The sequence below is a fragment of the Amblyomma maculatum genome, chromosome 2 (assembly GCF_055883805.1).
Source record: "Amblyomma maculatum isolate TAMU_Amacu chromosome 2, ASM5588380v1, whole genome shotgun sequence".
Lineage (NCBI taxonomy): Eukaryota > Metazoa > Arthropoda > Arachnida > Ixodida > Ixodidae > Amblyomma > Amblyomma maculatum.
Genome location: NC_139345.1, coordinates 72,555,891 through 72,583,173, shown reverse-complemented (window position 1 = coordinate 72,583,173; position 27,283 = coordinate 72,555,891). Strand labels below are relative to the sequence as shown.

General features: G+C 44.5%; 1 protein-coding gene across 1 annotated transcript; it reads right to left on the bottom strand.

Moving 5' to 3' along the window:
- Nucleotides 1-2,015: 2,015 nt before the first annotated feature.
- LOC146198972 (putative glucosylceramidase 4) lies at nucleotides 2,016-27,185 on the bottom strand. Its single transcript, XM_084592685.1, has 10 exons — nucleotides 27,006-27,185; nucleotides 24,642-24,827; nucleotides 23,821-23,985; nucleotides 22,003-22,136; nucleotides 20,447-20,619; nucleotides 15,627-15,870; nucleotides 4,249-4,473; nucleotides 3,323-3,486; nucleotides 3,058-3,183; nucleotides 2,016-2,258 (listed from the first exon to the last, which is right to left on the bottom strand). The coding sequence occupies exons 1-10, from the start codon at nucleotides 27,055-27,057 to the stop codon at nucleotides 2,153-2,155; spliced, it is 1,575 nt and encodes a 524-aa protein (XP_084448811.1). The 5' UTR covers nucleotides 27,058-27,185; the 3' UTR covers nucleotides 2,016-2,152.
- Between the last annotated feature and the right edge of the window lie 98 nt (nucleotides 27,186-27,283).

Below are 27,283 nucleotides of genomic sequence, written 5' to 3'. Positions count from 1 at the left end.
TTTCTAGCGTTCTGGTGCTGTTGAAAGGGGCGTTTATAAGATGCAGTCTTGCTTATCAGATTACTTTCTCTGAGCCTTCGAAGCACATTTTCAAATATCGTAACTTAGCTCCTGGAAAGTCTGTAACCCGACGAAATCCTTGAAGTATCGTGCATAGAGACTCAACAGACTCAACTATGGTGGCCACTTTGCGAATATTATAATAATTTAATTAATATTATAATAATTTATTATTTATTTATTTTCCCCTCAGGGTATGCATCCAGTATATTAGATGCGCCCTGCATGCAGCTTTTTTTCCTATGTGCGGCGGCAAAACATCAAGGCCGCCATGGTTACCACGCGATTGCTAGTCACGGTCTTTTTGATAGCCAAATAACCAGGAAAGAAAACAAATATGTGTACAAGAATCCATGCGAGAGCCTTTCACATGCCAAACCTCCGGCATATCTGAATGTAATTTATCTGCACATTCTTTTCCTGACTATTATACCAATTTAGCATTATTTCACAAGCCACAAAGGACGCGCCAACTTTGAATACAGCTCCATTGCTAAAGTTCCTAGTAATTCAGTGAAAGTTTTTAAAATGCCGCAACACTTATCCGCTATAAAGTATGTATACGCTTGTGTATACAAGCCACACTCATGGTGCGCAGAATAATTCGACGCTCGAAGAAGGTGGGCGATGCGAATAGTAGAAGTAATTTTACCTGCTGAAGTTTATCTCAAGGCTCAATAGCCTCACATAAATGTGAATATGTGCTACAAGTAATGCACGGTGCACACTAGCTAACCATAAACATCACAATTACCACAGCAATCGGCGCCGCGTCTGCCAGAGATGCACCTGTGCGTCACTATATGATTATTTACCATGACTTTCATTGAACTAAACTACGGCCATGCAGACTGCGACGCGGAGATGTCAAATAGCGTGTGTTATTTAGTTGCTGTCGAATTATGAAAGTGGGGAAAGAAATCCTAACAGTTTCAAGGATTCTTAGAATAAAGTGGTACCACTACAGCTTCGCAAAATTGACACAGGTTAGACACAACATCACAATTATCACAGCAATGTGCATTTCCTGAAACATGTATGTAGTCCAACAGCGCTGCAGCTGTTACATAAGAACATATTCCGCCATCGTGTCAGCCGTCTTCACACTCGTGCGTCCGCAAGCATCCCCTCCTCTCGCATCAAACACACACACACTTTCCAACACCACAGCCACAGCAAAATTTATGGGAGATTATTGGGAAGATTTAAGCTCTGTCTGACGCGACAGGATTACTCCCATCTGCGGCGCCCCTTAGAGATCCTCGTGCGCCTACGTGCGCCTTGATACTCGCCACGAATCCCTTACGTTATGCGTTTTTTTTTTCTCTAACATACTTAGTAGAATACAGTCATAAGCTACCACATTATGCGCAAGAGCCGAAAGCAGAGACATAAAGCCAGGATTTAAATGTGACTGCATGGGCTGATAAAACTTTATTTTGAATAAGGGTGGATGATTGAGGGAAGATATAGAATGCTGCTAGCCGCGGACACTTTTGGCAACTCCGGACCATTCGACGGCCTTGAAACGTCCGGGTCTGGGTCATCGCTGGACCTTAGCTTATCCCCAGCTTCTCTAGAGGTATCAGGCAAGAGTTTTGAGGGAAGTATATGGGCTTTACACGGCCAGATCATATAGCCGAAGTTATCTTTCTCACCACAAAAGCGACAGAAGGGATTCATCTTTTTATTTGTGAATTTTGGTATGTAGTTTGGGGTCGGGAGGCCTCCGGTCTGTTGCCGTCTCCGTAAGACTTGCTGGTGTCTGGTCAGTGTTTTTAATATTCTAATTCAGCTAATTAAAAATTTTTCTGGAATTTATTTTTGTTATAGCTTGCATTTGCTGCGTAGACACCTGCGTACACGATGGCTCAGGAGCTTTGATGAAGTACGAGAGCCTCTGCGCCATCCTCCTTGGGATTTTTTACAAACCAGAAGAAAGTAAAACACGCTGTTCAAATATTTGTTCTTTATTAGTTCTAAAAAACAGCTAAATGATAGCTCTCCTACTGAACAGCCGTCAGTGCGTCACTAATATGTGGCTCTTGCTAATGAAACAAAAACGAGTAGTTTAATAGTGAACGCATATATTTTATGACTGCCAGATAAAGGTAGTTATCGAGCGTTCGCCGATGACTTTCTCCACTCTGCCGGTGCCAGACCCGTCTGCGATCTTCAATGTGAGTTTGCTGTCGTCTCTGAAAGAATCGAGATTTCCATGAATCACTAAGGCGAGTAACAGATCACTTATTAAGCAATCTGGGAAGTATTTGCCACGTGAAATAGCGAACGATTTCGAATAACGCAGTATTTTGCTAAAGCCCGGGGTGCTATAGACTCACTGATGGTTTCATCGCAACGCTATTGATAGCAAATAATGGGGCGTTTTTTGTGAACTATTGTGTTAGTGCAACGTGTGGTTGGCTTTAATAAACTATTTGAGAATTCTTGAATGCACACTTGTGGTTCAGGGGCGAGTTATCAAGTATATATAAAGCTACATGCATCATAACGTCTTCAGGTTAGGTATTTGTGGCTGATATTCAATGCCTCAAGTGCCACAATTATGTTGCAAGCTTTTAGTCTTACATCTGACTGGGACAAGAAACTATTCCCTTTTCCCAAGCAAGACTGCAAAGGCGCTTCAAATTTAGCAATACGTTTGAGTAAATTAACGAAGCTTGTTACGTTAGTACTAATAGCTACGTTACGTTAACACTAATAGTCCAGTAGCAGCAATATTGACAGAGGACTGCAAAAATTACTGAAAGGCATTTAGGTGAACAAAATTATCGCTCAAAGGGCGAATGCGTTGTATGAATTCTAACCGACTGCATGGTGTAAATACCTCCTACAGAAATGAATACAGGGGAATAGAGCGAAAGTTAAGTCGATTTAACGCCAACATTGTCGCTCAATTAGTGGGGGGAAGGGGGGGAGGGGGGGTGCTCGATACACGGGTAATCTAATATTCTACTAGAAAATGCAGTTACTCACTTGTTGAGAACGATTACTGCGATTTCTGAATTTGGTGTCTTGAAGGCTGCGTACTCGAGTTTAGTTACAGCTGTGTCTCCCTCCAAGCGTGAGTCGATCCTGACACTGCCCCTTGGCACGAATTTGCTGCAAACGCAAGAAAAAGCAAGCGTTTATCAACTTATATTAAGTGCGTGCCAGTATAAAAGAAAGCAGTCTTATAACGATCAATATTTCTACTTAAGGGTAGAACTGCTGAGAACTTTTTAATACGATAAGCGTATACCTGAAGTGACCCAAGACATAGTACATTGGCTGCTTGTAGAACTCCGAAGCTGTAGCGTTGACAATGATGGGTGCGTCGACGAAGTTCTTGGCCCAATTGGGGCCGCCTTCTGTGTTGAGGGCAAGGTTCCAATCTGTCCAACCGCTAACCCAATGGTTGAGGTCCTGTAATCTCAATGAAGGTAGAACAAATAAACAAATCCCATGAGACATGTCAAGGGCGGCATTTTAAGAACGTGATAAACTACACTGAAAAGATTCGCTTGCTGAAGAGTTGCACGCCATTCAAATGAACGCGAAACGTACACAGGAATGAGTGATCTTAAAGTTTCGATTGCTATGAAGGCACACAGAAAAAACAAATGTGGTATTCTTAGTTCCAGATATCAAGTTGCCGAATATTAAGCCATTCCTTACGTTCGTGCTCAATGCACGCTGTTTATTCTTTAGTGTTTGATTTGTCTTTTAACTTGACTATTTTATTAATTTGAGATTTATTTCAATTCTCATGAACTTTCTGAGCATATTTGATAGTTTTTACGAGCTCATCCACCACAATGTTCAGCACTGTGGGCTTCAGTGTAACTTTTTTAATTTCTAACTCATGTGAACGCTTGTGTAAGATTCCATTGTCTTGATCTTCCTTAGTTGGATTAGGTTTGTTCGTGTTCTTTTATTTGCATATGGATTGTTTTACAGCGAAAACAAACAATTAGTGGTCGCGAAGGAGACTTTATTTATGACATACATCCTCGTCTGTCACTTCTTTTGGCAGTTGACTGTTAAGTTATTACTTTTCTTTGGCACAGTGCTCACGCTTAACCCTCGTACAGTCTTATGATGTTTGATTTCAGGCTCTGCATGCGAGCTGATCACGCTTTGTTAGCACAGCTAAATTTTATACTGCATTCGCCAGCATCATCTCACCTCGAGTATGTCAGTGGCATATTGTTCGGCGCGCTCCCAACTGCCCAGCTTCACTTTGTTCTCAGGCTTCAGTGCTGCGCCAGTGCACGCTTCCGTTCCAAGGATAAACTTGTCTGGAAAACGTTCGTGCACTTTGTCCAGGACTTGCGGACCGATGAAGCTGTCCATGTACCAGTGCACTGCGACTCCTTGGACGTACTTGGATGCTTGAGGCTCGCCCAGAATCTGCGTATTGACACCAATATAGTGTTTTGGAGAAAAGGCTAGCATTGTCCTTCCAGTATCAATGAAGCAAAAGCCAATAGAGAGAGCCAAGAGTGGTTCATTGATTTCAGAGCAGCTGCAGTGCCAGAGTTGCCGGTTTGGAACGCTTTCGCGGCTGCCACGTTTGGATGGAGAAGAAACACAAAAGGCGCCCGTGTACTGTGCGAAGTCAGTATCGAGTAAATACCCCCGGGTGGTTGAACTCATTACGGAGTCGTTTACTACACAACCGAAGTTGCTCCTTCTTATGTCTCCCCCAAGTTACTTTTCTTCTTCACAGCCCGGTTCAGGTTCCTACTATGAAGTGTTATAGTTACTGAGCCTCTCATATTCTAAATACGAATTTTACCTTCTTCCACAGCGGAATTAATAGACGTGTGAATGCTCAAACCATTAAGGGGGCACTCAAACTTCGCCCTGAGAGTAGACACTATAGTGTTTTTAACACCGCCTACTCTTTCCATGAATTTCCTCTCTACTTACATAACTGTTCATTAGCATACAGCCATACGGCAAAGCATATACTAGGCGCACTTTTAATACTAATTGCACATCATCTGTACTGCGCCAGAGCAGTACTCCGCATGCTGGCGATGATTTTCTAGTTACAACTGCGGAGAACACGCAGCATTGTAGACGCCAACTTTTCTGCGACACGGCGCCCTTAACGCTTTCACATTTAAAATTGTAGAGGTTCAACGATCTTTGAACCAAGTTTCTGAAGCGTAAAAGGTCGGCTGCAACCACAGTCGCTCGATTTTGCCACTTCGATCTTGACTCAATTCCGCGCTTGGTAAGCTTTAGGGAGATTACGTATGCATATGGCGTGCTTACCCAAGTTAAATGAACGAGCATCGAAAATGAAACTTGATGAAGCCGATGATGCTTACTGCAGAGCGCGAGAATGTATTGCAGTTTTACACGAGGCATGATCGGCTGCGGCGATAGCATAGTGGGCTCATGCGTGAGCACGACTATGTTGATGGCATCCTGGGCGGTCAGTGCAAGAACTTAATGTCAAATGTGTGGTGCCAAATGGCCTTGAGGATTGACATGAAATGAGTAAAACCTAAGCTTTAAAATCATTAAGATGGTCGGCCGCTGATGCTTTTACTCACTAAATTTAGTGATTAAAAATACACACACACACGTGTGTGTGTGTGTGTGTGTGTGTGTGTGTGTGTGTGTGTGTGTGTGTGCGTGCGTGCGTGTGTGTGTGTGTGTGTGTGTGTGTGTGTGTGTGTGTGTGTGTGTGTGTGTGTGTGTGTGTGTGTGTGTGTGTGTGTGTGTGTGTGTGTGTGTGTGTGTGTGTGTGTGTGTGTGTGTGTGTGCGTGCGTGCGTGCGTGCGTGTTTGTGTGTGACACCGCCATGCTCAGTATTTATTTTCCTTTGTCATCATCATCAGCCTGACTATACCCACTGCAGGGCGAAGGCCTCTCCCATACTTCTCCACTTAACCCGGTTCTGTGCTAGCTGCATCCACTTGACCCCTGCGAACTTCTTAACCTCATACGCCCACCTAACTTTCTGCCGCCCCCTGCTACGCTTTCCTTCCCTTGGAATCCAGTTTGTTAACCTAAGCGACCATCGGTTATCCTCTCTTCGCACTACATGTCCTGCCCATGCCCATTTCTTCTTCTTAATTTCCACTAGAATGTCGGTAACCTGAGTTATTTCTCTGACCCACTCTGCACGCTTCCTATCTCTTAATGTTACCCCTGCCATGTTTTGTTCCATAGCCCTCTGAGTTGTCCTCAACTTAAGTAGAACTCTCTTAGTTAGCCTCCACGTTTCCGCGCCATAGGTGAGTACAGGTAAGATGCAACTGTTATATACTTTCCTCTTTAGCGATACCGGTAAGCTGCTAGTCATAATCTGTGAGTGCTTTCCAAATGCGCTCCATCCTAATCTTATTCTTCTTGTTATTTCCTTTTCATGGTCCAGATCTGCGGTTACTACCTGTCCTAAATAGACATATTCGCCTACTACTTCCAGTACTTCGCTACCTAATTTAAACTGCTGTTCCTTTCCGAGGCTGTCGAACGGGGCTGTCCTTTGTAAATGTGTACAAATCTGTCAAACGTGATGGCATTATAAAATACTCTTTTAAAACTTGAAATTGTATTTAGGAATACATTTGGCCACTTTTTAATCTATAGCTTGTATTCTTACGTCACCGCCTTGCTTTCAAGCCACTAATTTTCCAATCACTCTTTTCCTAACGCTTACTGCAGATTCATTCCCATTACCTTTGATATCTCTAAACCACAAGGCTTTAGTGTGGTTAAAAGTGCTGTATCGACATCTAGATGAATGCCGTCATGTTTCAATAGAGTGTACTGAATTCTTTTGCGGATTTCTTGCATACTTCGCAAGCGTAATTTTCTTGGTTAAACCCAGAGTCTATTGCCGTATCAGTTCAGTTCAGGCGTTCAGTCGTGTCCGACTCTTCGTGACCCTATGGACCATGTCACGCCACGCTTTCCGGTCTCTCACTATCTTCTTAACATCACATAGCTTCATCTGCAATGCCTCGAGAATGCCATCTAACCATCGCGTTCGCTGCCTACCCCTTCTCCGGCGACCCTCAACCTTTCCCAACATCAAATCTTTCTCCAGCAACTCCTCTCTTCTCATCAGATGACCAAAGTAGCTGAGCTTTAACTTTAGAATTTGACCCTCCAATGAGCAGTCAGGGTTTATGGTCGACAATATCGACTGATTTGATCTTCTGGCAGTCCAAGGAACTCTTAAGAGTCTTCGCCAGCACCACAATTCAAACGCGTCAATTCTTCGGCGGTCAACCTTTTTCACAGTCCAACTCTCGCATCCATACATCACAACTGGAAAGACCATAGCACGGGTTATACGGATCTTGGTTGGTAGACTAATGTCTCTGCTCTTTACTAGGCGGTCAAGGCTAACCATTGCTCTCTTTCCCAGAAGCAGGCGTCTCCTAATTTCATGGCTGCAGTCTCCTTCCGAGGTAATCTTGGCGCCCAAGAACAGAAAATCTGTCACAGCTTCCACTTCTTGTCCATTGATGCTCCAGGACTTGATAGGGCAAGACGCCATGATCTTCGTCTTTTTAATGTTCAGTTTAAGCCCAAACTTCTCACTCTCTTCTTGTACGCGCATCAGAAGTCTCTTGAGTTCCACTTCACTTTCTGTCATTAAAGTGGTATCATCCGCATATCTAAGGTTGTTGATACGTTTTCCAGCAATCTTCACTCCAGCTGAAGACTCGTCCAGACCGGCCTTCCTCATGATGCACTCTGCATATAGGTTAAATAGGCAGGGCGACAGTATGCAGCCTTGCCTCACCCCTTTCTCAATCGGAAACCAATCAGTAAGACCATGCCCAGTTCTGACTGTGGCCTCTTGCCCTTCATAAAGGTTCCTGAGGAGACAGTTCAGTTCAGGCGTTCAGTCGTGTCCGACTCTTCGTGACCCTATGGACCATGTCACGCCACGCTTTCCGGTCTCTCATTATCTTCTTAACATCACACAGCTTCATCTGCAATGCCTCGAGAATGCCATCTAACCATCGCGTTCGCTGCCTACCCCTTCTCCGGCGACCCTCAACCTTTCCCAACATCAAATATTTCTCCAGCAACTCCTCTCTTCTCATCAGATGACCAAAGTAGCTGAGCTTTAACTTTAGAATTTGACCCTCCAATGAGCAGTCAGGGTTTATGGTCGACAATATCGACTGATTTGATCTTCTGGCAGTCCAAGGAACTCTTAAGAGTCTTCGCCAGCACCACAATTCAAACGCGTCAATTCTTCGGCGGTCAGCCTTTTTCACAGTCCAACTCTCGCATCCATACATCACAACTGGAAAGACCATAGCACGGGTTATACGGATCTTGGTTGGTAGACTAATGTCTCTGCTCTTTACTAGGCGGTCAAGGCTAACCATTGCTCTCTTTCCCAGAAGCAGGCGTCTCCTAATTTCATGGCTGCAGTCTCCTTCCGAGGTAATCTTGGCGCCCAAGAACAGAAAATCTGTCACAGCTTCCACTTCTTGTCCATTGATGCTCCAGGACTTGATAGGGCAAGACGCCATGATCTTCGTCTTTTTAATGTTCAGTTTAAGCCCAAACTTCTCACTCTCTTTTTGTACGCGCATCAGAAGTCTCTTGAGTTCCACTTCACTTTCTGCCATTAAAGTGGTATCATCCGCATATCTAAGGTTGTTGATACGTTTTCCAGCAATCTTCACTCCAGCTGAAGACTCGTCCAGACCGGCCTTCCTCATGATGCACTCTGCATATAGGTTAAATAGGCAGGGCGACAGTATGCAGCCTTGCCTCACCCCTTTCTCAATCGGAAACCAATCAGTAAGACCATGCCCAGTTCTGACTGTGGCCTCTTGCCCTTCATAAAGGTTCCTGAGGAGACAGATGAGGTGAATTGGAACTCCCATCTCTCGGAGAGCTTGCCACAATCTGCTGTGATCTACGCAGTCAAACGCTTTCGCATAATCAATAAAGCAGAAGTAAATGGGTTTCTGGAACTCTCTTGCTTTTTCCATGATCCAGCGAAGGTTGGCAATTTGGTCTCTAGTTCCTCTGCCCTTGCGAAACCCAGCTTGCACGTCCGGAAGCTCCCGATCCACATACTGCTGCAGCCTACCTTGCAGGATTTTTAACATCACCTTGCTAGCATGCGAAATAAGCGCGATAGTGCGGTAGTTGGAACAATCTTTGGCACTGCCTTTCTTTGGAATGGGGATGTAAACTGACCTCCTCCAATCCTGTGGCCACTGCAGGGTTGTCCAAATCTTTTGACATAATGTATGCAGTGTGTTAACAGCGTCGTGGTTGAGGTTTTGAAGCAACTCAGCTGGAATACCATCAATTCCGCTTGCTTTGTTCTTAGCAAGGCTGGCTAAGGCCCATTCAACTTCACTCTTCAGGATGCCCGGCTCGAGATCAGTAATCACAACCGTCCTATGTTGGGATTGCACATCCGGGTCCTTCTTGTACAGTTCTTCTGTGTATTCCTGCCACCTCTTCTTTATCTCTGAGGCTTCAGTGAGGTCCTTGCCTCGTTTGTCCTTTATCACGCCCAGCTTAGCACAGAAGCTTCCTTTGATATCTTTGATTGTCTTATACAGAGTTCTTGTGTTTCTTAATTGGCTGTTGTCCTCAACTGCTTGACACTGTATGTTCAGGAAGGCATTCTTATCTCTCCTTGCTATTTTCTGAAAATCCGCATTGAGAACCTTGTATCTTTCTCTTTCCCCCATACCTTTTGCCATCCTCCTTTCCTCAGCTATTTGCAAAGCCTCTTCAGATAACCAATTTGCTTTTTTGCATTTCTTTTGCTTTGGAACTACCTTAGTAGCAACTTCTTGTATTATATCACGAACATCAGTCCACATCTCTTCGGGCTCTTTGTCTTCTAGATCTAATTCTTGAAATCGATTCCTCACTTCCACAGCATATTCTAATGGAATCTTATCCAGATCATACCTGAAAGGCCTTCTAGTTTTCTGCGTTTTCCTCAATCGAAGCTTAATTTTGGCAACAAGAAGCTGATGATCGGTGCCACAATCGGCCCCAGGCCTTGTTTTTACTGCTTGTATAGCGCTTCTCCATCTCTGCCGGCAAATAATATAATCGATCTGATTCCTGTACAGACCGTCCGGTGAAATCCATGTGTACAGGCGCCTCTTGTGCTGTTGAAAATGAGTATTCGCTATGGTCAGGTTGTTTTCTTGACAGAGCTCTACTAGCCTCTGCCCAGCTTCATTTGGCTCACCAAGACCGAACTTGCCTGTAATTCCGGATATTTCTTCACTCCCGACCTTAGCATTCCAGTCTCCTATGAGAAAAACGACGTCTGATGATGGGGTGCGGTCTAAAAGGCCTTGTAGGTCCGCATAAAATCTCTCAACGTCAGCTTCTTCAGCAGCAGTGGTCGGTGCATAGACTTGGATAACTGTTATGTTGAAAGGGTGACCTTGGATCCGAAGTGAAATCATTCGGTCGTTTTTGGGGTTGTACCCTAGCACTGCTTTGCCCATTCTTCTGTTTACTATGAGAGCGACCCCATTCCTTCTCTTGGATTCGTGCCCACAATAAAAGACATAATGGTCGCCGGAGTTAAATTCTCCCATTCCGGTCCACTTGAGCTCGCTGATACCCAAGATATCAATGTTCAATCTGTCCATTTCTCGCTTGACGATATCCAGTTTACCTTGCGTCATAGATCTTACATTCCATGTTGCTATGTGATATATCTTCTTGCAACATCGGACTTTCCGGTCGCTTCCCGACACATCCACAACTGAGCGTCCTTTTGGCTTTAGCCCAGCCGCTTCATTCGTCCTGGAGCTACTAGGAATCGCCCTTTGTTCATCCCCAGTAACATGTGGGACGCCTTCCAACCTGGGGGGCTCATCTTCCGGCGCCATATCGATAATGGTATTGTGACTGGCCATAGGGTTTTCTTGGCAGGAAATACTGGAGTGGGTGTCCATTACCTTCTCCAGTGAATCACATTTTGTCAGAACTCTCTGCCGTGACCTGTCTATCTTGGGTGGCCCTACACAGCAGAGCTCACGACTTCATCGAGTTTCGCAAGCCCCTCCGCCACGACAAGGCAGTGATCCATGAAGGGGCCTGAGGAGACAGATGAGGTGAATTGGAGCTCCCATCTCTTGGAGAGCTTGCCACAATCTGCTGTGATCTACGCAGTCAAACGCTTTCGCATAATCAATAAAGCAGAAGTAAATGGGTTCCTGGAACTCTCTTGCTTTTTCCATGATCCAGCGAAGGTTGGCAATTTGGTCTCTAGTTCCTCTGCCCTTGCGAAACCCAGCTTGCACGTCCAGAAGCTCCCGATCCACATACTGCTGCAGCCTACCTTGCAGGATTTTTAACATCACCTTGCTAGCATGCGAAATAAGCGCGATCGTGCGGTAGTTGGAACAATCTTTGGCACTGCCTTTCTTTGGAATGGCGATGTAAACTTACCTCCTCCAATCCTGTGGCCACTGCAGGGTTGTCCAAATCTTTTGACATAATGTATGCAGTGTGTTAACAGCGTCGTGGTTGAGGTTTTGAAGCAACTCAGCTGGAATACCATCAATTCCGCTAGCTTTGTTCTTAGCAAGGCTGGCTAAGGCCCATTCAACTTCACTCTTCAGGATGCCCGGCTCGAGATCAATAATCACAACCGTCCTAGATCTAATTCTTGAAATCGATTCCTCACTTCCACAGCATATTCTAATGGAATCTTATCCAGATCATACCTGAAAGGCCTTCTAGTTTTCTGCGTTTTCCTCAATCGAAGCTTAATTTTGGCAACAAGAAGCTGATGATCGGTGCCACAATCGGCCCCAGACCTTGTTTTTACTGCTTGTATAGCGCTTCTCCATCTCTGCCGGCAAATAATATAATCGATCTGATTCCTGTACAGACCGTCCGGTGAAATCCATGTGTACAGGCGCCTCTTGTGCTGTTGAAAATGAGTATTCGCTATGGTCAGGTTGTTTTCTTGACAGAACTCTACTAGTCTCTGCCCAGCTTCATTTGGCTCACCAAGACCGAACTTGCCTGTAATTCCGGATATTTCTTCACTCCCGACCTTAGCATTCCAGTCTCCTATGAGAAAAACGACGTCTGATGATGGGGTGCGGTCTAAAAGGCCTTGTTGGTCCGCATAAAATCTCTCAACGTCAGCTTCTTCAGCAGCAGTGGTCGGTGCATAGACTTGGATAACTGTTATGTTGAAAGGGTGACCTTGGATCCGAAGCGAAATCAGTCGGTCGTTTTTGGGGTTGTACCCTAGCACTGCTTTGCCCATTCTTCTGTTTACTATGAGAGCGACCCCATTCCTTCTCTTGGATTCGTGCCCACAATAAAAGACATAATGGTCGCCGGAGTTAAATTCTCCCATTCCGGTCCACTTGAGCTCGCTGATACCCAAGATATCAATGTTCAATCTGTCCATTTCTCGCTTGACGATATCCAGTTTACCTTGCGTCATATACCAGTAGATAAATATCGGAATATTCTGATAGATCTACCCCTTGATGACAGCAACGAGAAAAAAAAACACGTAGATTATGCAGCATTTTATATTTTCCTTTGGTCAAGAAAGTCGGATTTCTATAGATGACAGCGCCATGCCATGTCATTTGTTTTAAGCAAACATGGTACCCGCCTGGAGCGTCTGAAGTGAATATACTACATTTCAAAATTATGCCACAGCTTCATTATTTTTGTTCAGTCAACTTAACACCGCCTCCTTAACTCTCTGTAAATAAAGATTACCTACAATATCTCCTTAATACTTTTTTATTCGCTTTTAAAATGCTTTCTAAGAAGAAGAAATTACGCAACCGAAGACGCCGGTATATATGTAGCGGGTCTGCCGTTGGTAGCGTTTTTCTACAGGCAAAAATGGTCACTGACATCTGCCTGAAATATTAATGGTTTAAGTCGATTTATTTTATTTAAAAGTACCTTAATACTCTGAATTATAATTTTAGCAATGTTTTGTGCATATTAGTCGATACTACCTGCAATCTACATTGGCGATGCTGCAGTCGTCATATCTATAGAGTTTCATTGAGTTACTACGGTAACTGTTAATTGTGTCCTTTGACGTTATGGTTTGCAGACACCGCATACCACTGCGAAAACTAGACTACCGTTCTAAAATTTCCTGCTTTGTTTCCCAAATACACTGATAGGTATTAGTATACAGCTTGCGAATGAGGATTGAAAAACCTGTTGAAAAAGTCAGTACCCAGTCCTTTTAAATTTCTTTGCGCAACGTCGAGTTCTAAGACACAGTGTTCTTGCTTCAAAGAGTAGGATGCTACCTTGATGCTTAGCTTAGATTGATATCTTCCTGATACGTTTTTTTTTTCCATTTTTTTTTACCTAGGTCCAGGGTCCCCTTGGTTTTACGATGAATTAATCGACATGCTAGCATGTGCGTTTCTAGATGACCCACAAAGCACTTTATTTATTTGCGCTCTTTTCCGCCCTACTTCATATTCTTCTACTCTTCTCCACCAATGTGCGTAAACTTTCTGTATGTACACGTCCTCAGAAACCTTAACTGCCCGATCGTCATCGTCCAATGTCCTCATTCGTTCTACATGCAAGAATTCCCTTTTATGAATCCTCTGCTTCAGATGATGTGCAGCCCATATCCCTCCTATACTGACCGACTGAGCAAATTCTGCCTGAACGTCTGTCCGCCCTTGGGCACAAACCCACATTACCAAAACTAATCTCTGGCACCACTACTACTCTTCAAGTACCGTAAGGTACTTCATACTTATTATGCTCTCCTATAATGCTATATGTGTTATTATCACAGCTTCTCTTCGCCATTTTGTCCAATTGTAAATTACTCATTAACTACATTCAGCGAATATTCCCATCTGTTTTTCAGAAGTAACTAGCACCGCGTAAGTGAATGACGATATTTTAAACTTGCAATTTTGAGAAATATAGGAACTCCTAAGATTCCCTGAGAGAACGTGGTGACCATCATGACCGGCTCCCTCCCGACCGCAAATTGTTAGATGTGGAGTTCCGGTGTCGCTTCATTATTGATCGGCCAAGACTACGCCCGTTCCACCCAGACGTGATGTGTTGATGAGCGTGGACGTTTGCTGACGGTGGAACGAAAAAGACTAGGTTTATTTACATTTTTAAAATAGTAATTACTTCTTTAAAAATGTAAATAAACCCAGTCTTGGCTACGAGTGTAGCAAACCAGTTCCCATCTTGCTCTTAAGAACAAGATGGGAACTGGTTTGCTACACTCATAGCCAAGTTTTTATAATGTCCTCATTCCCTATGTTCCCTACATTAAAAGCGGACAGTAGACAAAGGAGCGTCCCGATATGCTCACTTTAACGCACGTTCACAACTCTCACGCTCGTAGACACGCGCTCAGCCAAATTCTTGCTTGAGGGCGAAGGCAAGGTCATCAACACGGCGTACACGGAGGTTGCAGTTTTTGGTGGTCCCAAGGTCAGCCGTGGGTCTTCTTACGTGTCCCAGACATGTGCCTCATATGACCCTATGCGCAACGTCAGCAGTCAAAGGGGAGAACAAGGCGGAAATCGTTCCTTTGTTCCCCCTTGGGGTTACCGCGCAAGGAGGAAATGCCCGCCCGTCTGCATGTGGCGGTGCTCAGCAGCAACATCGGAAATTAAACTTTTTTGTCGGTCGGCGCTCGTCGTTAGCTCGTCTCTACTGTGCTGAATAAATCCGCACGACACACGGTTTCTCTGCGTAAGGTCCAAGACTGCTGCCTCCAGGCGCTATCCGTTTTAGCCGTTCTCAACAGAGTGAAATAAAATGCTTCCTGCGCTTACTCAAAATATCTGCGACGGCCTGTAGTAAGCAAATGGAATTTGATTTTTTTTATTATTATTTTGGGCGGGGTATTTCTAGTTGTCAGTGCACGCGGCATAGAGTAGCAGACATGCAAACTAGCAATATTTTTAGGATTTTCTAGGCTTGGCAAAGCAGAAATTATCCATCGAGCTCAGCCTTCGGATGATTCTTTTTGCCCCCTTAATAGCCAACAGTTTATAGGATCGCTAGAATGAAGAAAACATTTGGAAAGAAAAGTTAGCATTTTCTTAAAAACAGATTTAAGGACGCAGAATGAATCGTTTAGATACTCGTCCTACGTCTATGGGAATAAATAACTGCTGGTAATGCTTGTGTATTATCCCCACACCTTCCTCTACCGTATGGAGGGGCTCGGGCGAACATGGCTCAAACGCATCTGGATAACATGAAAATAGGCGGCATATCTTCATTTTCCACCATTAACAGTACCGCCATTTTTATTTTCTCAATGGCGCCCAATGTGTCATTCCGGAGTTCCTCGCCATTGAATCATCTTCGGCGACAGGTATACTACGCTTAAAGCTACGACGGTCTGTGAGGGATGGTCTAAAATCCCTGCAACTACCACCTTAAAATAGTTTTACGCTTGGAGTTGATAACAAGTAGAGCAAGCATCTCATATTTTTCTTCCCTTATGTCAACGCCTACCGGCCTATGCAAATCTGCAAATGGCTACTGTCGCCGCAAAGGCGGACAATACGTGCTCTACTCACTACGTCTGACCAGTGCTGGAGAACGATGCGATTGTCGTCGATGATCATGAGTTTTAGCTTGTCTGGTCCGTAGCCGGCCTCTTCAAGCGCCGGCCCCAGGTCCAGCTTGACGAAGTCTCTCAGGGTCGCAGCCGTGAAACCCAGTGTCTGCCAGGAGAATCCCGGCACAAAGCCCGTTGTTGGCTCGTTCTGAGTAGTAAGTCCCCAGATAGGAACGCCGTGCCTCTCGTACTCCTGCACAAACCTTGAGGTCCGCGGAAAGATTTAAATATACTTATTAAGGCCACTTTTGGCAAAAATGAAGGTTATATAGCACTTTATGCGGAATGGGCCACACTTGACAGTATGAGCCAGTAACTTGACAATGAGTCATATTCGCCCTGTGCACATGTTATATACGGCAACGAACCGCAGTGTCAGGATGCGTTTAACACGGGATAAAGCAAGTCATCACTCGCATCTTGCAACGCCCACGTGCAGGATAATTTTTGTTACTTGGTAGAGCATCCTATATCTATTGCGAGACACCGCAACAGGCACAATATTGTGAAAGAGAGATGAAGCCGTATAGGCGCAAGTTATAGTGCGTTACTCCAAAGTGAATTTAAGGCTTTTAGGCAAATGTTTTTTTTTTTTTTTCCTTTTCCTTTTTCAAGATTCTCGAGGGGATCGTAATGCCTGTACGTCTCCCTCTGCTGTTTCGCGAGTACGAGGCAGCCGCCGAAAGATGTGTTGAACATTAAATTCGGTGTTAGCGCATCTGCTCGCGGAATGAACACTCCAGTATTTTCAACGCACTCTCCACTGTGGGTGTCAAAAAAAAAATCTTTTATTCGTCGTGTATAGCCGCAACCCATTCTTTCGGTGCGCGCAGTCTACTGCTTGAGATAGCAAGCTCTAAAAGACGCAATACTGTGTTCAACCATTAATGCAATATTACAAAGCGTCATCTATCGAACGTCAGTATTTCATACCGCACTCTGCGGGCAAATGGCCAATAAAACGGCGCAAGAGGAATCCCGGAACCAGTAAAATCCACGGCTTGTCGCGAAAGTTTTGCTGCGTCTGATCTGTCATAATAACGACCGCAGCAAGAGCTACTTAAGGTTTTACTTCACGGCGAATGGTGTGGACTGTGCCAGGGCCATGCTCAGCTGGTCACGTTACACGGTATTATGGGTCCCTACACGCGTCATAAGGCGGATGTAAAGTAAAATTTGCTGAATATACGATCCAGCGCGTAAAGCACATGCTGAAGAGTGCGTTATTTTATGTTGAAGATGCGTCGTATTGCACATTTTGCTCCCGTATAACTCTTCAATGTTTATTAATGCAGAAGACTTACCGCTCGCATTCTTGAACTTCGCAAAGGTGGCTGTTAAGCCTCCTTTGATCCACCACTTGCAAATAATCTCGGCCTTAGTGGTTTCGCACACAAGCCTAGGCGAAGGGATCAGGTTCGCAGTTCACTGTTGTAGACGACTCCGCCATCTTTGTTCTTTTTTTATTGCACTCAATATATACAATATTTACACAGGAGCCGTCAGCCTTATTTTAATGGCGTAAAGAAGAAATGTTTTACTGATTTTAAGGCTTGAATGTGCGGGAGTCGGTCAGGCACTATATTCATAAGTTTGATATGGTAACTTAAAATATTTTGCAATTGCTTACTTAAGGTATTCTGTGACGACTAGCCGTGCAGCACGGTCTGCGTGATGTACTATCATCCTGCTTCTTGATGTATTATGCAGGCCCAGTGCATTACAAGGACATTTGGAATACCGTCCTCATTTTCAGTCATGAGTTACCTGATACAACATTTTGGGCGAGTTGGTTACATACATTCATTATTACAGCGCAAAGACGGCACAGAACAAGAGGAGGACACAACAGCGCTGTTGTGTCCTCCTCTTGTTATGTGCCGTCTTTGCGCTGTAATAATGAGTGTAGTTACCTGATGCCATCCAGGCTGAGCGGAAAATTTTTCTTAAGACTTCTTTGGAGGACATCCCAAAAGAAGAATGCTTCCCAAAGGATCAAGAATGGAAGCTCAATGGTTTCGTCGCTTTTGCATAGAAAACAGCGAAGTCTTTCCACAAAAATTCTTTTCTATCGCAACTACGATTTAAAAGGCAAAACCATGCATGCAGTCGAGAAAAAGGATGTCTTCATGCACTTAAAAGAGCTTGGCTGCGGGCCAGTTGATGGGACGTCATAAGATTAAGACCGCTGAAACGATAGGATAGAGGCCACGGCGGTGTTGTCTTCTTGCCTCTATCCTGTCGTTTCCGCGGTTTTATTTTGAATGTATTTCCTGTAGGAGAAAGATCCATATTTTTTTACACATTCCAGCATATCTTTACCAGGGCCTGCACTCTACATGGTCCTATAATATGTCGGAGAGAAGAGTGAGTTGCATATTATATCTCTGCTAAATAAGCTTTTTCATTTCACATGACTGACGTAACCAGATCAAAACCGTGTATAAAGAAAATGACAAGCCCCTACAACTTCTCACAAATACCCACGAAATAGTTCCTTGATTACATTGGGATGTAACAACAAATTCGGGCATAACTATTCCCAGTGTCAACAGAATAATAGCACGTAAATAGGGGCCTTCACATACCAATGTCCCAGTCTTTAACGCTTCTTCTTCTTCTTCTAGCCTCTGTACATATGACAAACGCCCGCTGCGTTTCAGATGCCGTCGTCTTCATCGTCTTTTTCTCCAGCAAAAAAAGCTGCGCTAATGTCCTTAAATCAGCCTCGTTCACCCTTGGAAATAAGGACCCCAGCCACCTTAGCCAACCTAAACCACCCCTTATTTTCCCCTGTTTTGCCGCGCGTAATAAACATGCGTGCCAAATTTTCTGACATATTTGGGGACAGAACGCATGTCTATGCGAGTGAGTACAATATAACAACACGAGCGCAGGAATACTGACAAGAAAACGCACTTCCTAAATAATTTTCAGAACGGAGATGTTCATAATTATGAATACCGCGAAGCTGAATATGCGAATTAATTACACACGTATACCGCGTTGATCGACCTACTCCCCATCACGACAAGAGCGATAGCCGTGTGACCTTTGATTCACATATTGCTGCACGTAATAATAAATCTGCCTAACCTTATCATAGTTGCGCCAAAATTGCGTGTCATGCTTGACAATGAGAAAGTGTTGTATTTAAGATTTTATTGCTTCATTTTCAGCAGATCAACTTAACTTCACTCTGAGACTTATATAAAGCCAAAAAACGGTACGCGCAGTTGTCTGCAAGCACATATTAACTTCAGGCAAACAAAGTGATTCGCATTTTTTAAAGTAAAGTGAGGGGAATCATGAAAAGGAAGATGATGACATATCATTAGGAGACGGTACGAAGACGGAGTCAGTGTAATCAAGAGAGAAATTGACTTGGCCATCACGTGCAGGGAGCTAACAGAACGAATAATCAGTGGTTTGTCAGGCTGAAAAAGAGCTTACAGGAGTAGAGTGGGAACTCGGCTTCAAAAAGGCAGACAAGAATTCCATTAGAAAATCTTTTGTAATGAAGTGACCGCGGCGATAGCGTGACAAGGCAACGTGAATGAAGATCTATAGCGTTCTATCATTCTATCGGCGGTGTGCTGTCCCTTTCCCGTCTGGCTGAATGGGTCCTGCAAAATATATTCTGGAGACCCGACAACAACTTTTGCCTGTGATTTGTCTCCACCGATCAATAAAGGATGCCCTTGTCTTGCTATCTTAGAATGTATAGAACACCGACAATGATAATGGGACGTTAGAGATAATCACAACTGGGGCTCACAAGACGTTTCAACGAGACAGCGTTAATTAACACGCTCTCCAGAAAATCAGGTGTTGTCGGAGTCGGCGGAAGAGCCAGGCAAGGATAGCAATACCAAGTGCCTTGGAATATTCGCCCTCAACCTTGTTGGTGAAACGGAAGACCTATTCATCAGCGTGTTTTGTTGTTAGTTGGCGTTGCTGTTATGCCAGCAATAAATGCCTGTTTACAGTAAGAATGAATTTTTGTTTTGTTCCCAAGAACACGGCCCGCAGTGGTCGGCGTGCTCTGGGTAGCGCGCGCGATGATTGGGTGGTGTCGGCGGTTTGGACCGTCAGCCGCGACTGAGCAGGGAAAACGCATTAATCTCCCTGTTATAACCCCGCACCACAGAGAGGTTTCAAAGTGGGATCTCGAAAGATTAGAAAGCAGACCGAGATCCTTTTCTGCGAGCGCAACAAACAGAAACAGCCTGTGCGACGAAAGCAAATCCAGCCGCGCAGGGCGCGAGAATTGTCTCCACCCTAAGCGGCGGCGCTGCATTGAGGCACACTAAACCCTACTGTACAGCAGCGCCACCCAGTATCAATCAAACTACCTATGTCCTCCACGAGCCCCTTCCGACAGCGAAATAAATCAGAGGTCTTGAAGTTGAGGTAGCCAGCCGCTATCCAGAAGCACGACCCGCGAGCCGCCTCTCTTCCCCCCTCCCCCCCTCCCCCCCAGCCTGGAGGCTGTCCATGACTGGCCCTGCCGCTACCACCGCTCTCGTTTATCCTTGAGCGAAAATATTTAGTGCATGTACTGCCTCGACAGCATGTAAATACATGCCTTAGAGATTTAAAGTAGTCATCTAAGGTAAATCTAACCAGTTCCGCAGAATCGCCGTATCACAAGTCTTAATTGCATGCGCAGCAGTTTTTCTCCAGCGTCGCTGTGCTGTGGTGATCGAAGAAACTGAAGGAAGCAAGTGGAATGCGTTTTCGAAAACAAAATAGGAGGTACATCTGTGCGCACCTTACCTGACGTAATAGTTTGCCCACGACTTGTAGTAGCGTCCTCCTGGTTCCCCAATGAGGAACCCTCCCCCTTCCAACGAGTTACTAGTCTTCATCCATGCAGGGCTGCTCCAAGAGCTTCCGAAAAGCCAGACCGGCCTGTCCGACAGAGACATGGCCTTCTTGATGTACGGGATCTATATGACGAATGGGGAAGAAGTCGCACACGTTCAAAGTTGAAAGCTCTCATTTCTGGCGGTCTCCCCAAACTGTCAATGGCTTCAAGAGTTACTGCATACTTCTAACTGGTTAACTTAAAAACATCTTTTCGTATTTTGGCTCACAGCTGTGTTCAACTTTTCGTGTACCGACACGATATCAGTGCGAGCATCTCGATGCTTACAAACTAGCCTAATCGACTCCGGTGTAGGGCTACCCGATCAGAAAGCTGCATTGATAGCACACCCCCAGAATCGCGTTGAATGGCTCCTTATACTGTTGTCCGTAGAAGTAGACGATAATAACATGTGTTCTCGAGAATGGCAATATCAGAGTTTTGAACAAATATAGCCGCGATGCACTGTTGTTCTTACACTCTCGTCTTGCCTTCAGTTTACCTGCTTATCCACAAACTTAGTAGCAATCAATGCAAGGTTCGCAGAAAATGCGGCTTATAGAAAGGCTTCAAACGTGCCTTGAGCCCGTCTGAAGACTGCGGCGCGAAATGAATTGATGCGCTGCTTTACGCGCATGACGCAGCACTAGGCGTTGTGTATTATGAATTATGAGTTGCGACATGTGCGCCCTAGGTTACTTATAAAGACGTGCAACCGCACTGCAATGACTTTCTGCAGTTCGCCGTATCAAGACATTGTGCCGTGCGTCGGGAGCTGGCACAAGCTTCTGTTATAGCTCCCTTCATGAGGCGGGCCTTAGTTTCTTGCGCAGCATAAAACCTTACTAATATTTATATATCCTTAATTTTCTTTCTATTGCAAGTCAGAGGTGATTTTATGGGGGGTAAGGCGAAGGGGAGATTTGTCCACTCCATGCGGCTTCCAATTTTTCGACGAATAATTTCAAGGAATGCATAATGCGCACTGGTGCCCCACTCAGCTGAACCCTCCAAGGATCACTCATAAATCCTCTCTTGCTGTAAGTTTGAAGAATAGCCACGACAAAAGACATCGTTTCGTGAATAACGGGTAAAAATCACGCGGGCGCTAGTCTCATGCAGGGAGCCTGTCAGTTACTCACTGATCTACGAAGCCCTGCTTGCCAGAAGGCCAAGTTTCATTATTGAACTTTCACAGGACCTGATATATTTACAAATGCTGGCTAAGAGGCTCTCCTCACGTGCATCCTGCTTGCTACAATGAATTGCACAAAGAAAGAAATATCCCTATAATTCACTGGAAGCGAAATCACGGAGAATGACCTTTCGTCTCTAACCTTGAATACGGTTTCATGCCAAGACACCTCCATAAAATACTTACGGTCTGTACCTGAAAGTCGCAACTATTTGTGTAATGAATATAGCTTGTTTTGCTTCCTAAGTCATTAACTCGGTACATAGATACCTTGAGGTCCAGGTCTTCCGGAGCAAGTGTGAAGTTGGACAGCTCAAAGTCCCCAGGAGTGTCGTCATACGTGTACTTGCGCACCGAGAAGTCACAGCTTGCAATTGGTATCCTCCCGATGGTGTATCCGATCCCTGTTTCCGGTTACATGGAGGTACATCATACGCATGTGTTCGGAGACTCAAGGTAATTGTGCTTCTGTTCGTTATGCCGAAAGCCCAGACGTGCAAATAATGCATTGTGCCAACTTCAATAAAAGTTCGTCAATAAAAGTCGTTTCTTACAGTTATCGTCGCCGCATATCATGAATGACAAGAGACTTTAGTCTTGCCAACGCATTGGCTTTTTAAAAACAACGATAAAGCGCGCTATTCACAAAATTAAAATACAGGCAAGAAGGTCAAAATTTTGAGTAGTACAATACTCATAAAATAAGGAATCGTTGCAAACTACAGCTTTATAAGGATATCGAAGACAACTTATTGATAAAAACAGCTCGTTTTCACCAAAATAAATCACGATATCAAAATGCGTATTTCATAACAAGGACACATGTTTCTCTCTAAACGAGTTTAATGTTGGCAGAGGATCAGAAGCGTTTAGGCCTAGGAGTTTTATATTCTCGATTGCTAAACTACTGCTAAGTCCTTGGCATGCAAGGATGCCATAAGAGCTGACCTTTGTTTTGAAATCTGTCATTAACTGCTACCGCAGTCTGATTTTTTTTTTTTCTGTTTCAGTGGTGACATCAATAACACGATTACGCTTCTCCAAGGGTGATTGTGGAGATTATGCTTATTTTCTCTTCAAACTTTGTGCTACCATGCGGCGAAAAAGTAAAATGAATCATGGTCCTTAAATGCGGCGCAGCAGTGTGATTTTGAACTACCGTCTCATTTGTTCTACATGGGTTCATTAAGTAAAAAAAATGGCGTCAGCATAAAAGGGAATGCGGTAAACAACTAGACCGTGAGCGGTTTGTTCTGCCGGGTACAAGTTGCTTCTGCAGTTTTATGATATCATGTCGAACACGTGACTTCACAATATATCACTCGCGTTCCCATCGCTGCTCCCATCGTTCCCATCGCGTTCCCATCCTCCTCTCCACTTTGTTCAAGCACGTCGTCAGGCTCTTCCTCCTCCCTGCCTTCGCCACGCTTAACGCGCTTCGGTGCGTGAGCCTAAACTCAGATTTAGACAATCATTGTAACTGCGGCTAGTGCGCTTTAGAGACAAGATTTCTGGCCTCAGTTGGTGTGCAGCTTCCTTTTTTTTTTAATGAGATATCATTAAATGTCCCGTTCCTCTGAGAGCCGGCCCTCCTGGCGTTGTGAACGAACAATCAGCACGGCTGGGGAGGCGGAAGGTGACACGACCGAGCACTGACTGGCTGGCCGGTTATGTGGCCTCACTAGACCAGGTCGCACGAACTGCCATTTCGGGTAGCTCCTTTCAGATCGGAATCGAATCCAGAACGTTCCTTTTCTTCCGAAGCACACGCGATACTCCTAGGCCAATGAGGCCCGTTCGTAAGGCTTGTATAAAGCGGGGCTTGGTGCCTATGTCTAATGGTCTTTTACATAATGTGGCAGCCTGGGACTGTTTTTTGATTATATATGCGATGTAATGGAAGCACTAATAATGAATCAGGAATTAGGTAAGTAGCAAAGAGCGTGTACTTGAAATAGGATCGACAGTGGTAGCCGGTTAATGCTGTCGTGTCATACCCTTAAAAGATGAGAGTTAGCCTCCCCAAATTTTTTTTTTTCGGCTGTCATTTGCTGCCTTCACATAGCTTTTTTGATACGTAGGAGTTACCTTGTGGTGAGTAGTAGGACTTGAAGACATCATCTTGCATGTTGTTGGGAAGAGATTTAATGTTTAACACAGCAGCGTCTGTGAAGGCACCTCCAAATCCAAACACCTGCTGGTACGTTACGGAAGTGTTGATCACGAGACGGGCGCTGCTGCCATCTGTCCAAGCTGTTGAAAATAGGAGACAAGCGCCGAAGCCAGTAAGCATATCTGGCCAGTGTTGTATGTCTTTGGTGCGTCGAGTGTGCAAAGGGGAAGAAATAATTATATTCAACCGACATATTTTCTTAAGAGTCACATTATGGCAGAGGGCTGAAATTTTTATAAGAGTATTTTTATAAGTATGGGATGCGCAGTGTCATGAGATCAAAGAGAAAGATCAAAGCTTAGCAGTTTGAAAGCTGGCGGGAAGGAAAACAATCTTTGGAGCCCGTACTGGGGAATCGCTTGTCCGTTTGGGTCTGTTGGTTATCTGCCAAGTCCCAAAGAAGAGAAGTACTCCTCGAGTAAGCAACGGCTATTAAAAATTGAGGAAGGTAACAGCCGCGTTATGTGTGCAATAGAGCGTATCCTATATATTTCCTGTTCTCTGGACTATTCTTATGGTGAGCGGTAATTATTTCTTGTGAAGTTCCACAACTTAAATGAGATGAGAGATAATTTGGTCTTTGGCAAGGATGTATGCTTGTTCCGTCTTTAGTGACAGATAACCATGACACTCCTTTATACTCCCTCGATTTTAAAACAAGCCTGTCTTTTCTTAGCGATGCAAAAACGTGTAAAGAAAGAAATTAAAGTGGTGTGAAAATATCAGAGCAACTCACCAGATGCTTGGCCAAACGGTATGGCAGTCTTAGCAAACCGCAGGCCTCCTTTTCCACTCTCGAACACAATGGCTGCTCCGCTGGGCAAAGGGCCAATGTCGCCCGCGAAGTCGCAGTATGTCGCATTGCACACGCACACAACGCTGCCTCGGCCATAGTCTCTCCGCTGGCATTCGAGTGTGGCGGCTGTAGTTCATAACACGTCGCTGATGTTAGGTACTGAGAAACTCATAATATTCTCTCAAACGAAAAGCTAGGAATCTGGGACATCTTTTTTTTTTATTGTGAGGTATTTGATGAATGTTTTAAAGTACTGTTATGTAAGTACATGTTAGTAAAAATGCTCTTAGCACCTGAAGCGTGCAAACTTTTCTTTTAAACTTCTCCTGCACTCGTAGCGAGTAGTTGACTTTGTATCGAAAGCCAATAGCCTACGCTTTTTAATATAATTGTGAGGAAACTATTGAACACCGTATGGTATTTCTATCCACACATTGATAGAAATGCTCTAAGCCTCCAATGGGTACCAAAACTTTTCTTCTGAAGTTTGTGTTTCCCTCCCAGTCAGTAATCAAGACTGCCGTCGGACACTAATGGGGCGCGTCTTTAAAACGTAATATCAATAAACTAGAAACCTACCAAAGGAGGATCTGTGGATATATAGATTGCTATCGTGTAGCTGTGTAATAAAGCTCTTCCCCAGGAAACGTCCAAAGTTTATGGGTATACTTGTCAGTGCTTTTTCTAGAAACAAATACTTCATCATTTCAATCATTTATTTAGGAACATCATGGGCTATTAAATGAAAGTGATGGCACTAAGAAGAACGGAGATATGGGAAAAGATTAAGCCATTTCATGCAGTCAAGGATTTCGCTGTAAGTATGAAAGAGCATCTAAGAAGGACCGCTTATTTAACTCAAAGGGATAGAAATTCTCGCGTACGGATTTTTATTGCGAAAGCAATACTACTCGCACTTTCAAGCCTTCGCGTGACCAAGCCGCAGTGACGTCTTACCCACGTGACGCTGTGACGTCACACCCCACGTGGGCTGGCAGGAGCCGCCAACTGGGGTCTCTTGTTTCACGGGGGACGGTTATGTCAGAATCAGCCCGCTAGGACCCCGGCATTCACGTTACACCTATAGGCCACTAAGGCACGTTCATATCGCTTGGTTAAAGAGGGGCTTTATATGTGGGCTGAGGAAGAAGAAAAAGAGAAGAAGAACGCTCGGTCACCCGCAGCTAATGCTTTCGCTCAATATTTGGTTCAGCAGCATTGAACCCTTGTAATTCTTTTTGTACATAACTTCTCCGAAAGTATATACATGCATTACAGGTGCAGTCACGTAATCTAGAGTGAGTATACTGCATTGTATAAGAATTCTATGACTTAGAGATCAACGGAATTCTAACCTAATCATTTACGGTGTTAATCCGTTTGTCCTCCTGAAGTATAAATCTCTTTTTTGTTCACTTTAACCTACAGCAGGCTTCGTACGGCACGCTGACAACATTTAGTATTTTTCTTTACGGCAACGTTGTTTCTTCCATATGCGACGGTTGACCTAAAATGTAAATGCTATCGAAATCCAGTTTCCTAAATCGACATGAAAGCTGTTTTTCTGCCGATGCCGCTCCTGCTTTCAGGTAAATAACAGGTTTCGGCACTCTTCTTCTGCAGGTACACAAGTGAAATGAACATGCGAGCAAGCTTCTTTTTACACAGAATTTCTTAGATGCGACAGGAATTGCAGATTTGTGGAGTTTGAATGATTTAACTTTCCCGAGAGAAGCTAACCATTGATTAGCTTCCAATGACAGAGTGCTGGCGAAGTTTGATGTATCTTCGACCGCAATCAGTTCCGTATTGTGCTCCGGTGTCTTACAATTTTGTCGTTTTATCCTGTCTCGCCATTAAAGTAAGCGCGTCAATATCAAAACAAAACCCAGCACCAAGCTTAACAGGAGAACATGGTATAGTCTGTAAGCAGCTGAAAAATGTGCACATTGGACAAAAACACAGAAGTCGGGGGCGATGTCCTGAGGGTTGGAATGGACGTAACGGCAGATTACTCAAATGCGGAGTGGCCCGCCATAAGAGGAATATTTCGTAATAATTGCATTCATGTCAGATATATTTTGCTAACAACCACTTGTTTAACCCGTATAGTGCATAGCAGTACAGTAGCTGCCATTCTAAAATTGTAGTGGAAGAAAAGCGCCCCTTTGTGCCAGTTCGGCACAAAACACGTTAACAAATGAATGTCTTCTCGCTAAAGTCCGTCACCGTTGTCATTACGGTAAATACCGCGTCGTCGCTCGAAAAGCGTATGAGGTTTTCATGCAAGCCATTTGGAATTACCTGTCGTCGCTGCCATCAGCATGACGGCCGCGATGAGTAAGCCTTTCCTCATTTCACTTTCTTTGCACAGGAGCTTGCAAATGCCGGTGTCGTTCGGCAAAAGTATCTCAGGAAGAAGACTAGCCGCCACTCACAGAGAGGTCCAGAGCGGACGCGTGACTGCGACGTTGAAACGAGAAAGTCAAGGGATGCATTTTCACCGCACCTGACGTAGCCAAGGAAATAGCAAGGTCGAGCTTTTCCTGAGGAAAACAAGATAGGCACATATCACGTCTTGC